At 36.5% G+C, this 14,126-nt stretch overlaps 1 protein-coding gene across 1 annotated transcript in view; it reads left to right on the forward strand.

Annotated features, from left to right (window-relative positions):
• Positions 1 to 14,126, forward strand: part of Pclo (piccolo presynaptic cytomatrix protein) — a 328,272-nt gene that overhangs the window by 251,912 nt on the left and 62,234 nt on the right. Inside the window, exons 17-20 of the mRNA XM_029477261.1 lie at positions 7,872 to 7,965; positions 9,822 to 9,893; positions 11,854 to 12,034; positions 13,721 to 13,915. Of these exons, the coding sequence (XP_029333121.1) occupies positions 7,872 to 7,965; positions 9,822 to 9,893; positions 11,854 to 12,034; positions 13,721 to 13,915 (542 nt within the window). The remainder of the gene's footprint in view (positions 1 to 7,871; positions 7,966 to 9,821; positions 9,894 to 11,853; positions 12,035 to 13,720; positions 13,916 to 14,126) is intronic.

Raw genomic sequence — 14,126 nt, forward strand, 5'->3', positions numbered from 1 at the left:
AAAAAAAAAAAAAAAAAAAGAACCTGGGTTTGAATTTCAGCATTGTCACTTAGAAGCCATGAGAGAACTGTTCCCTTACATAATTAATGAAAATAATAATAATAATAATAAACTTCCTCGTGGGTATGAGTGTGCATGTGCATATGTGATATGCTTATGATAAACCAAAAGTGGGACTCATAGTGTCTGACCCATAATAATCAGTAAGTTGCAAGTGTTATTATTACTTCTGATAATAGTAGAAAATGACACTTAAATAATTTGAGACAAAATGTATATGTAAATATTCAGTTATACAAAATAGTTTTGCAGTAATATCAAGAAAGGCAAATAAACTTTCCTCAATAAAAAATACAATGTATTAAGATTAATATAATGAGGGATGTAGAGATTATTCAGCAGGTAGAAGACAAGCTGCTCTTCCCAAGGACCTGAACTCAGTTTCCAGCACCCTCGTGGTGGCTCACAACTTTCTCTAACACCAGTCACAGGGTCAACATTTGTGTACATTAAGCTTACAGGTGGTGCACAGGCAGAGATGTATGCCAAATACTCAGACACATAAAATTAAAATAATAAAAATGAATAAACCAATGAAAGTCCTATTACACTAATAAATACACACGGATACAGTTTTATCTTCTCATTTTTATTTAGTTGTCTACAGCTTCATCTAAATATACCCATATGCTATGAAAAGAATGAGGTCAGGGGAGATAGAGAAGAGAAAAGGCCAAGGAAAGATGGCAAATGCCCTATGTCCTTGTTGATTCAATTATGATATGCTGTGGTAACTTTAAAAAGGAAATTCACATACTGAAAAGCCCCCCTCCCCACACACTCACACTTTTCTTTTATCATCCTGTTGGAAAACTGAAGTTTTCTCATTAATGATGTTTTGCCATGATTCTGACAAGTCTTAATTATCATTATAACTATAAGTGCAATGACTGGCTAGACATTCTTTAAACACCTTTGTTAGCATACAAGTGTTGTCATTTGAAACAAATATTGGAATATGATGTCCAAGCCTGACTTTATTTTGAAAGATTTAAAATGTATCAGACTCACAGTTGTAGGTTTTTTCCTTTTTCTTTTAATTTATTCTTTGTGCATATAGTACATTCTCACCAGTTTTTCCTCCCTCCACTCTGCCCAGTCCCGCCCCTATCTCATGCTGTAAAATGAAATTGCCATGTTCACTTGATGAACTGATTTTGCATTTCATATATTTATAAATCTTTGATTATTAACATGACCTAATTGCCATAATGTGATGTCATTAATGTGCTTTCCCCTCTAACAAGAAAGGCAAAGGAGACCAGCCTCTTTTTTCCCTGCAGGTTTAATTTATGCTTATCCTCAAGAACCCTAATTTAGCTGGCCATGTATTGGAATGTAGACATTTGAGCATAGCTTTTTAAATTGTGATAATTTATCAACTGTATAAAGTTTCAACAGTACTGTAGTATCATGCACAAGATAACCAGAAAGTGGTCACTGTAAACAAGTGTTTAAAAGGAAGACTCTTCAGGAAATATAAAACAATGAAATTATTTAGGAGGGTCCCATGTTCAAGGTCAGCCTGGGGTATGTAATAGCATGCTGCCTACAGACTAATTAATTAACTGAAGGAGGAAAAGAAGTAAAACCAGAAAAGATCTGCTGGAGGATTGCTTTGATTCATAAAATGAGGTGATAAAAGCTGTGGAAAGGGCACAAGACCTGCAGCAGATTATCAAAAGCCCAGCATGGATAGATAGTTCAAGAATTCTCAGCCTAGCCGAGAAGGTACTGCTAGTAATGGCTGCTGAGTAACAGAGAGTCAGCTTTTCTCAGATATGAGCCTTGTGAGGCTACCCATCTCTAATAGATGGTCCTACATGCATACTCATAAAGGGAACACTGAATGAACTCTCTGTGTTAAAGAAAAAAACGAAAAAAAAAAAACATAAATTTGGGTAAGAGAAGCATAGAGAGGGGAGGAATTGGAGAGGATGGAATGTGATTTAATCAAAACATTCTATATTCATATACACACACATTTGAAATTCTTAAATAATAAAAATGGTATTAGCCAGGCACTGGTGGTACAAGCCTTTAGGTCCAGCACCTGGGAGTAGAGGGAGGTAGACCTCTAAGGTCAAGGCCAGCCTGATCTACAGAGAGAGTTCCAGGACAACCAGGACTACACAGAGAAACCCTGTCTCCAAAAAAAAAATGTTTTTTAGTTTTGTATTTGTTTATTGTGGAATGTAGTCTGTATTAAAGCTTCCTATTGGCCTCTATTGTTGGTTGTGCTAAGCAGAGATACTACCTTAGCTGCCTAGACTCCAACCTATTGTGTGCCTCTTATCAAAATTTCACTGAAGACAGGACTTGACTGGATGTGATGGCAAGTGTCTGTAATTCCAGTGCTCTGGAGCTCAGGGGATAAATACTGAGAGGCAGAACATGTTTGGGGGGATTTTATTTGGTTTGTTTGGTTGGTTGGTTTTCTTTTAATACCTCTTTATTTTCTACTAAAGAAGGTTAATCAGGTTGTCAGGCTAGTGATGCAGAACAAGATAAATAGCCCAAGAAAAGACATTTCCAGGCAGAGAAAGAAAAGGGAGCCTTCAAGGGTATTCCTTTCTTCTAGAGCTTCAAAACATTATTATTGAAGATCATAATTCAGAATCTGATAATGAAGGACATAAACACAGAGTGAGATGCTGGAGAAGAAGCAAAGGATGAACTAAAGAGCAGAGAGGCTGAATTGAAGATGCTGCAATCTCAGATAGTCGAACAGGAAGCCTATTTAATAATAAAAGCAAGAGGATGTGATCCAAAGATGAATCCGCTAAGACAGAAGTCAGACACACAATGTCAAAGAACAGTCTTCTAATAAATAAGGGAGCAAGTAAATCCATCACAAATGAAGACAGCACGCAGAACAGAAGTCATCCTGAGGCAGAAGTCACTCACCATCTGCATCCCATGAAAATTTCCATCCTAGAAATGAGAAGTTTTACCTAGGGATAGGGATCAAAATAGTCTCAACCCAGAATCAGAAACAAGAAGTCAAGATCTAGAAGCAAGGTTAGAAAATCATAGATTAGAATACATTCAATCAGGATCCAAACCCATGCTCAGGACTAGTAAAGGGGTCAACATGTGGATGGAAAGAAGAGAATTGGAAAGTCAAGAAGAGTAGCTGAAGCCTAAACAGGACACCCAGTTCACCCCCTTAAGAGGCAAAAAGAGAACAATGAACACAGGAAACTTGAGATTGACAGGGGAAAGAAATTCGAAGAACAACAGCATATGGCAAAAAAATGTTTAAAAAACAAAACAAAACAAAAACAAGAAGGGACATTACAGTAGCAGACTCTGGAGTTCTGATCTTAGTGTTGCTGTGATGTTGTGAGAACACAAATGATTCCTCAACTCGCTATCAAAGCATTAAAAAAAAAAATAAGAAGTCCATGCTTGCTAATGCCCAGTCAGAGATATGCTGAGCTGTGCATGGCTACTATAAGCAGCTGCTGTTTCCTGAACAAGAAGAAAAGGGAAAAGGCGCTATCAAGAAAGAAGGCAACGTTCTTAGAGTGAGAAAATTGAAGTCTAGAAACAAAAAGCAGAATATCACTGTAGGGAGTTACAGGATTTAAGAGTGGAGATGAGGCTGACTGTAGCTCTGATGATGACAAATGCTGCATGACTTTGAAGCAAATAAGTTTTTCAAATCTTGATGCACAGTATGAAATGGCAAGAACTCAAATCCACATACAAAGAATGGGTTTGGACCGGGCAGTGGTGGCTCATGCCTTTAATCCCAGCACTTGGGAGGCAGAGGCAGGCTGATTTCAAGCCCAGTCTGGTCTAGAGAGAGTTCCAGGACATCCAGGGCTACACAGAGAAACCTTGTCTCAAAGAAAACAAAACAAAAAACAAAAACAAAAACCCAAACAAACAAAAGGGAATGGGTTTGGGGTTCCGATCTTTACTGCACGGAATGAACACAGTCTGAAAAGCAACAGCTTGGGACTTTATAGACTTACTCTGACATAAGGTCTGCTCACCAAATAACTAGCATTCTAAGTCACGTGTGTGTTACACTTTTCTTCATTAAAAATATGACTTTGTTTTATAAATATCAGACAGTGATGTTACTGTTCCTGTTTGTAAATGAGGCTAAACTCACTTCCATTTTACTTGACAGGACTTCAGAAGCAGAATATTTGTTAGTTCGTGAACTCTACATTTCAGATATATAAATATTTGAAAATAAATGTAAACAAGTATAAAAGATTCAGGTGGCAGAAAATTGCATACCTAGATTTTCTTATGTCTGATGTCCTGTGTACTTTTGTGCCTTAGTTTGTACAGTTATTTTCATCTATTACATGAAACAAATATTATGGAGATGCTCTGTAGAAGAACATTTGGTAAGCTGGATAATGATAATAAAAATGATTTTCCCAAACAAAAAAATAAAACTGTGGAAAGGGGCTTGAGTCTGAACAGAATTGGAGCATCAAATTCAGTAAGACCATGATACTCTATTAATATAATTTTAATTAATAGCTTAGATTACCTCTGATTCTGTTAACAGATAAAAACCTTTAATATTTATACCTATTGTTACACAGAATTTACATACCCCATGCCACTCACACTATCTCTATGCCATTCTAAACATGTTCTAATCTCTTTTGTTGTGATAATAACTTGTATTATATGTAAATTGAGGTTTAGGAACTCTATTATAGAGACAAGGTGCACACTTTAACTAATAAAGCCTATTAAGAAAACAGATGCGTAAGTGATGCTTTTGGATAGTTTCATAAGTTAATTTCATATAACATACTTAAGAGTAAAGAATAAGGAATGTTTCTTATACCTAAATCCTGATCCTACCACCTAATACTCATGCAGCCTTACAAGCTCATCTTAATTCCTCTAAGGCTTAGAGTCTAAGCTTAAATCCTTCTTACCTACTAAATGAGATGATAAATGGAGCCTGTTCTCTAAGGAAGCCTTTAAGATTCAGTGAGTTAGCACATACAAAGCAGTTAGAGCTCTGCCTAGGAAGTAGTCAGAACTTGAGGTTATTTATTATTTCAATGTGACTGGGAACTGCTTTTCGATATGAAAACAATAATGATCATAATATACTACCATTACAGTTGTCCTTCATGATAGAGATCCATGGTTTCTGATAAAGAACTGGTGTTTAATATTTTTTCTAGATGTAGAAGTGACAAGAATTACTAAGTGTGGATGTGAAATATTTAGAATTTATTTATATTTTATGAATTAAGGAAGTTCAAGGATTGATCAATCCTTTGGAAAATGGCAGCACTATAAATGGTTTTAGTTTAAGGCATAGCTATAACTTAATGAAAGAACCTGCTTTCATTTGTCCTTTTTACCTGAATCTATCTATCTATTATCTATCATCTATCTATCTACCTATCTATCTATCTAAACTATCTATCTATCTATCTAAACTATCTATCTATCTCTCTAAACTATCTGTCTATCTATACATACACATATACATATATATGTATATGTATATATATATATATATTCACTATTTTAGAACTTTAATAAATAATAACATTACTGGATCTTGCTGTGGTGGTCTCATGTTTTCATCACTTCGATAACTAAGTCCACGTCACACAAAAGTGTAAAACTCCGTAAGTCTTCACCTGGCTTAAATACACCAGCCTAGAGGAATGGCTATGTTTCCTCTATAGGGCACTATCGACTGTTAACTTGAAAATGTCCACATTAATTGTTTCCATACCATCATCAAAACAAACAAACAAACATAAAAGAAAAAGAGACATACCATGCCTAGTAATTTCCATTTTGGGAATCAAACCTTTCACATTTACTGAAAATTACACCTTAAACATGCCTATGGGATTACTATCTAATTATCATCTTAACATTTTGCTATACTTATTTCATTTGCTTTTATAATAGAAAATATATTACAGGTACACTTGGATTCCTTAAAACTACTACCTTACCCACCTAGAATACTAACTAAATTGAATTTAATATTTATACTTCCTAAGCTTTCCTTTTTTGATATATATGTCTTACATACAAGTGTATTCACTAATATATGCCATTATTTAAAATTATTTTAAAATCACATGCTAGGTTAACTTTGACCTGTTTATTTTTCTGTAAAACTTTAAACAAAACATTTTCAAGAATTTAGTTAAATTCTTCCTGTTGCTTAATATTTTAGTGGTTAAATACACAAGCATTATTTATTCATTTATTATTTTAGCAGAAATAATATTGATAAATATTCTTAAATACATTTCTTTTGTACACGTGGGAAAAATTCTCTGTGATAAAAGCAGAATTAGGAGAATTGAAACACACCGGGTGTATATATAATATCTTAAACTTCACTAAATAGTGATAAAGTTATGGGCAAAATACATGTACGATCTCATAACTCCCTGGTAATTCTGTTTGTTAAAATCATTATGTAAGCTTTTCTTTTGAAGTGTCTAAAATCTTGAACGACATTCAGCAAATCCTGTTCTTATTGTCATACAATCCAATAAGATGTTTAGAGTAAGAGGACACTAGAATCACATGTGAGGTTTGCTGAGACACAAACTCCATGGCTCAAATTCCATGACATATTACATCACAGCTTTCAGAAATTTATGTATATTCGAGATTTATCGCAGAATAACTGCAGTAGATTCTCCTGGAGTGGGAGAGGTATGGAGTCTTGGCTGTCTTTAAGGAAAAGTAATTTGTAATTTTAGACAAGTATCAGGGCTTCCTAGTAAATTACTGACACCTACCAGAAATAAAATGTTGTTTAATCAATAAGATGTGAATTAAGATGGAAAATCCAGGAAAGACAAAGTTAAGGATAGCCTTGCCTATGGCATCACCATCTGCTAAGCACAGATAGCAGTCAGCTATTTCCTAGTCCAGCCACTGGCCTGGTTCTGGCTGTCCATGTGCTGCTAGACTTAATTTGTACAGGTTTTCAGTATAAGTTGTTAAATGTATAGTATATATGTTTCTAATGATTACTCAGAGGCCTTGGAAGAAGTGGGGATTCATTGAACTGCCCCAAGTTACAATGAATGAAGCCATTAATTAACTTTAATTTTGACATAAACTAGTGGCACAAAGCATTCAAACCTGCTGTATAACTATTGTAAATGCCATACTTTAGAGGGAATTTCAAATGTCCCTCTGGGGAGGTTTTTGAAATCTCATGTTGTGTTCCATTTGTCTTCCTTTTCTCTGTAAATCCAATTATTGCCTTATTCTTACTTTCTTTCTTAAAAACAAAACAAGGTCTAATGTGGCCCAAGTTGGGTCCAAACCAGCTATACAGCTGAGGACTCTGAACTCGGACTTCCACCAGCAAATGGTCAGATCACACTTGTATCTCACAACAGCCTTCTCTTAATATCACTATGCTTCAGAGGGTAAAAGACAATTTTGCTTTGCTGTCAGGATTGGTTGTAAAATGCTTAGAAGGTTCGAGACTATATTATTATTTATGAAGCAAAAAAGATATCAGTGTTATATATAGTTAATGTAAATATCTCATGCATCCAGGAAAACCTAATAGTATACTTCAAATACTCAGTAATTTCTTTAAAAGCACACTCACTAGTGCAAGTGAAACTCCAAACAGTCGATGTATTTCAAACTGTCATGGTGTGCTCAATTTAAGATTGAATTTCAAACTGGAAGGTGAAATGATCACACAGTGATGTGAGACAAAAGATCTGGTAAATGCTGTGTGTCCTTCACTTTGACTGTGAAGTCATCAGTTAAGGTAAAATGTCAAAATAACTCTTTCTTCTCTTCCAATTTAGTGTTGAGTACAAGAGAAGGACTAAATATGTCCAGAAAAGTCTTAATCCCGAGTGGAATCAAACAGTAATTTATAAAAGTATTTCCATGGAGCAGGTATGTAATTGTTGCTACGCACATGTCAACTGTAGGCTGATGTAAGGGCCGTGATGACACTATTACGGAAGAATCAGGGTCTCTCTCCAGGATTTCCAAACATAGCACAAGTTCATTAAATACACATGAGAAACTTATACAGCAATAATGGATGAGTGAAGTTCAAAGCAAGATGCTCCTATTTTGACAAAGTACCCAAAACATGAATAAATAATTTAGTTAAGTGAGTATCTTTAAAACTTAAATTTTTCTTTTTTATTTAATATTTTACTTACTTACTTATTTACACTCCAGATTTTATCGCCCCCCCCCACCATCCACCTCTGACTCATATCCCATACCTCCTCCCCAACCCATCTCCATGAGGAGGGTCCCCCCACTCACCACCCCATCCCACCTGACCGCTAAGCTCCCTGGGGCCACATAATAATGTGTTGGGGGCCTCATATCAGCTGATGTATGCTGCCTGGTTGGTGGTCCGGTGTCTGAGAGATCTCCGGGGTTCAGGATAATTGAGATTGCTGGTCCTCTTACAGGGTTGCCCTCCTCAGCTTCTTCCAGCTTTTCCCTAATTCCACCACAGAGTTCAGCAGCTTCTATCCATTGGTTGGGTGCAAATATCTTCATCTGACTCAGCTTCTTGTTGGGTCTTTCAGAGGGCAGTCATGCTAGATCCCTTTCTGTAAGTGCTCCATAGCCTCAGTAATAGTGTCTTGGGGTGTCCCCTTGAGCTGGATCCCACTTTGGGCCTGTCACTGCACCTACTTTTCCTCAGGCTCCTCTCCATTTCCACCCCTGCAGTTCTTTCAGACTGGAATAATTATGGGTCAGAGTTTTGACTATGGGATGGCAACCCCATCCCTCACTTGATGTCCTATCTTTCTGCTGGAGGTGGGCTCTATAAGTTCCCTCTCCCTACTGTCTGACATCTCGTCTAAAGTCCCTCCCTTTGAGTCCTGAGAGTTTCTCACCTCCCAGGTCTCTAGTGATTTTGGAAATTCCCCCCAACCTTCTACCTCCTGAGGTTGCCTGTTTTCATTCTTTCTGCTGGCCCAAAGGGCTTCAGTTCTTTTCCCTCACCCAATACCAGATCAGATTACCCTCTCTTCCTTCAAAAATAAAAAAAAAGCCTATCCACTTTCCCTCCCAAGTTTCTCCCTCCCTCCCTACTTGTGATTGCTTTTGTCTCCCTCCCAAGTGGGACTGAGATGTCCTCACTTGGTCACATCTGCTTGTTGACATTTTTGAGTTCTGTGGACTGTATCTTGGGTATTCTGTACTTTTTTTTTTTTACTAATATCCACTTATTAGTGAGTAATAAACAAGTGTCAGATTTACAAATTGGGAGACAATATTTTCAGTGGGCTATATTTTTATTTTTCAGGAGGAACATCAAAAGGAATAAGATGTATTTATTCTATCCAGCTAAGATGTAGGACTTCATTTTTATGAATTAAAGCTTATCAAGAGGAGAAAACTAATGTTTACAGATGATAGTTAATGATGATTATCATGAAACTTTGAGTCCAAAAATAAGTGATTGTAAACAAAATTAAGTTAGTGTACATATCTTTTAATTTTAAAAATATGGAATCTATAACTGTATTTAAGGAGTGTAGACTGCTTCTTATTAAATGAGGACTACAGATAGGACAGTAAGTGTGACCAATTTGTTCACAAAATAATGAGGTCCCCTATAATCAACACTAGATTGAACTACAAATTGATCCTTAAAATTTTACATAATATTTAACAGTCTTAAATAAAATACCAAGTATTCTAATAAAATGAAAGAGTTTAAGGTATCATCTATGAATATGCTGAAATGGGCTGATGACAGCTGTGTCCAAATGCAGCTCATGAAGAAGACCTTGGAGGTGACAGTTTGGGATTATGATAGATTCTCGTCCAACGACTTCCTTGGAGAGGTAAGTCTAGATTTCTGGGTGTATTTGCTTGTTTGTTTTATTTGTTTTGTTTTGTTGTACTGTTGCTATCTGTGACAAGTTAAAACATAATGAAAAGTAAAATTCTTGAGTTTACTCAGTAGCCATTCCTGAACAAAGTCTTTGACAGGTAAGTTTCTTTCATGAGTTACTTTTTGAATAGGTGAACAGAACCTTTAGAAGTGGTTTTCAATCTACCACTTGATGTACTTTTCAATTTAGTAAAGATTAAATAGGGTTTTAGTAGGAAAATAAACAGTAATGATGTGATTCCAAATGAGATCTGAGATTGCAAAAGAAATAAAATGTGCTAGATTTTTTTAAAATGCAATTTCAGGTCCTTGAATTACTCCCTGTTAGTACATGTAAAGATGTAACATTTTACATTGCTCTTTAAAATTAAATATAATGCTAAAGACTTTCTAGTGTTTTCCAAGTTAAAACTAGGTAGAAATAACTATTATATACTTTTGTGAAAAATGAGAATGTATCTAAAAATAGAATTGGGATTACAGTTAATTAGTTGGATGGATCTCAAAAGAGCCCTTGAACTTTGAACTTTTAACATTGTTGAGACTGCTATAGACTATGAGGACTTTGAAAGTTGGACTAAATACATTTGCATTATGCTATATTTAAGTATAGCCCCCATAGACTCACGTTTTTTAACAAGTCTATGGGGGCCAGGGAGTGGAATGTAATGGTTTGTATAATCTTGGACCAGGGAGTGGCACCATCTGAAGGTGTGGCCTTGTTGGAATAGGTGTGACCTGGTTAGAGTAGGTGTGTGACTGTGGGTGTGGACTTAAAACTCTCATCCCAGTTGCCTGGAAGTCAGTTTTCCACTAGCAGCCTTTGGATGAAGACATAGAACTCTCAGCTCTGCCTGCACCATGACAGCCTGGATGCTGCCATGCTCCCACCTTGATGATAATGGACTGAACCTCTGAACCTGTAAACTAGCCCCAATTAAATGTTGTTTTTTATAAAAAATAAAAATAAAAATAGAATTGGAAGAGTAAACAGAACTTCTGGTGTTTCCATCAATAAATCAATAATGTTATAAATTAAGTGGTTTCTTTAATGCTTGTCACTTAAATATTATATGTGTGTGCTTATATATTTAAAATATATGAGATATACACTTAATATATATGTATATATATTACATATTACACTCTCCTGTTTCAGCCACTGACACTAACATTGATTTGTGCAGAATCGATATAGAATATAGCTTTATGTTTGGTTTACTGACATATTTCAAAGTATTAACTTTGTGAAGACCTAATTTACTCTTTTGCATCTATGAACCTAGATCATTTATGGAATTTATGATGCCAATGACTGTAAAAGTTCAGTATTTTTTGGACCATTACGAAATGGAAAATGCCAGATAAACTACTATACAGTTTCCTCATCATCAGCTTGCAGTCACATCTCTATGTACAATATTAAAGTATGTTTTAAAATGAAGGAATAAGCTGGCAATTTCAAATTACTCATTCTTTTCATTATTTTGTCTGTCATCTGATTAAAACCATATATATATATCTTCTGAAGTAAAAATTATTTAATAGAACAACCCAGAGCAACTTGTGTCTCATAAAGAAAAGTCTGACTTAAGACTCTGATCTTTTTTCATGCTACTCAAGTAAATTAGGGTATGGTCAAACCCAGTATATAGTTCAGTTTAATCACAAATGTATTAAGCATCTTGGATTCACAAAGCACAATTCTCAGTTTCATGGCTGAAGAAAAATAGACAAATAGAAAGTAGAAAAACCTGTAAATCGTCGACCAAAGCTGAGGAAGCTGGTGTTGCCATTCTTGATGTTTAATCATCTGGTCCCGTCCTTATTTAAGTTTGAGCTCACAGAAAAACTAATAAACCCCGGACAGCCCAGTCCACATGGTTTACCTCTTCATTGTCCTTTTCCAGGTATTGATTGATTTATCTAGCACATCTCATCTGGACAACACTCCTCGGTGGTATCCGCTGAAAGAACAGACTGAAAGCATTGACCATGGCAAGTCTCACTCCAGTCAAAACAGCCAGCAGTCCCCAAAGCCCTCTGTGATCAAAAGCAGAAGCCACGGTATCTTCCCTGACCCATCCAAGGGTAGGAGATATTTCATGTAGAACACCATTGTTTTTCTATTTGTTCAGTCAGTAGCTTCTCGAACGTGAGTGTCTCTATGTTTAATATACACTCTAAAGCTGGGTTCTGTTGGAAAATGTAGTGTGATATAATGAAAAGTGTGCTCCTGATTAGGAAGAAAGGGGCTTTAGGCAAATATCAGCACATACTTAGGTGTTAGTCTTGCCAGATTCATTTCCTTACTTTGTAAAAATTATACTGGCCTACATAAGGCAATTCTATTTCATGAAACACATAATAATAGAATTTCAGAGAAGTCACTGAGCTATCTCAAAAAGAATATAAAGTTCCTTCTGCTATGTTTACTAGAAATATGGCCATCATTACTATTAAGTATATTCTTTTTAATTTTTTCAATCTCTGAATTCTCATATTGTCAGTCTATAACTAAAACTTTGCATCCTGTTTTTACTTGTCCTTTGAAGAACATTTTCCCCATGTTACCAAAAGAAACAGCAACTCAGATTCTTCAAGTCTTTCCTAAATGCTGGATCCCAACTAATAATTGTGTTACACATCCACATGGTGCTTGGCAATATGCACCACATTTCTATAATGAGCTCCACCTTTAGCTTTTTAAATCACTGTTCTACAGCATAACTAATCCTCCCCATCAGTGATAAGTCTGCAAACCTGTCTGAGATAAGCGTGTGGTGACAGGATACACTAATATCTGTAAGGATTAAAGGCGGTTAGTGAGCACTGTTGCCTTCTGAAAGTGCTTCCATGTGCATCAGAAGCAGGCAGACTGCGTTACGTTCTGGAGGGTGAAAAACCAGGGTCACCTCTAATAGTCTGACCACAGAAAAAGTACTGAAGATGTTTTCTGAGGATGTATGATAGATTGGGTTAGAATTCGACTTAGCCATTTAAACTTCACCATGCTAAACATTCTGAAAGATAACTGACATGCAGATCTCTCTGTCTCTCTCTGTCCCACTGTCATTGTGTCTCCGTCTCTCTTTATTTGTGTATGTGTGTGGGTGTGGGTGTAGTTCTCGCCATCTACAGTCTCAGTTTCCTGAGACAATGACGCTATAACATTATTTAGATTCTAATAAGTTCTACTGCTAACCCAGAATCCACTCTGTTTTTACTTAAGCATGCCCCATAGCTCTGTAGACATACTGTGATGTACTAGCCCTACTAGAATAAGCAGAGCTGCTAAGGAAGATGGGGCTGAGACTTCTGTTACCTGAGGCTTCTAAGAACTCATTTTCCTTTTTTCTTTTCTTAACAATTTGTTATTGATTATTTGGGAATTTCACATAATATACCGCATCCCACTTCCAGTCCTCCCTGGTCCCCCTTGTACACTCTCCCACAAAAAAAAGAAGAAAGATGAAAAAAGAAAGAAAGGAAGGGAGGGAGGGAGGAAGGAAGGAAGGAAGGAAGGAAGGAAGGAAGGAAGGAAGGAAGGAAGGAAGGAAGGAAGGAGTTTCTTCTCCAGACTGGCCTCCCTTTACCTCCTTTCCTGGCTTTCTTTTTAAATGCGTAGTACCATTACTCTATTGTGTGGAGTGGCACAAATGGCACAAAAAGACAGCATTAATGTAAAAGACGGTTTCCAGTTTCATGTAGACTAGACTTTCACAGCAAGGCACTGGGCAGCAACTTTAACTCACTTTTTTATTCCTTTGTAACCAGATATGCAGGTTCCCACCATTGAGAAATCCCACAGTAGTCCTGGTAGCTCAAAATCATCATCTGAAGGCCATCTCCGATCTCACGGACCATCTCGCAGTCAAAGCAAAACCAGTGTCGCCCAGACCCATCTGGAAGATGCAGGGGCGGCCATAGCCGCAGCTGAAGCCGCTGTGCAGCAACTCCGCATTCAACCAAGTAAAAGACGCAAATAAATTCCTCAGCATGGCAGCTTAATGTTCATCTGTTGCCTTCCTCTCCCGCTGTCTTTCCCCATTTGCTTTCTGTTGTTTGGCATCCCCTGCTCACTCTGTTCTGTCCTTTTGTCTGTGTAAGAACAGTATCAACACATAAATATGCTCTTCTTTTAGTTCCTCTCGGTTTTGTTTTTGTTTTTTTTTTTTTAATT

The sequence above is a fragment of the Mus caroli genome, chromosome 5, assembly GCF_900094665.2.
Source record: "Mus caroli chromosome 5, CAROLI_EIJ_v1.1, whole genome shotgun sequence".
NCBI classification, from domain to species: domain Eukaryota; kingdom Metazoa; phylum Chordata; class Mammalia; order Rodentia; family Muridae; genus Mus; species Mus caroli.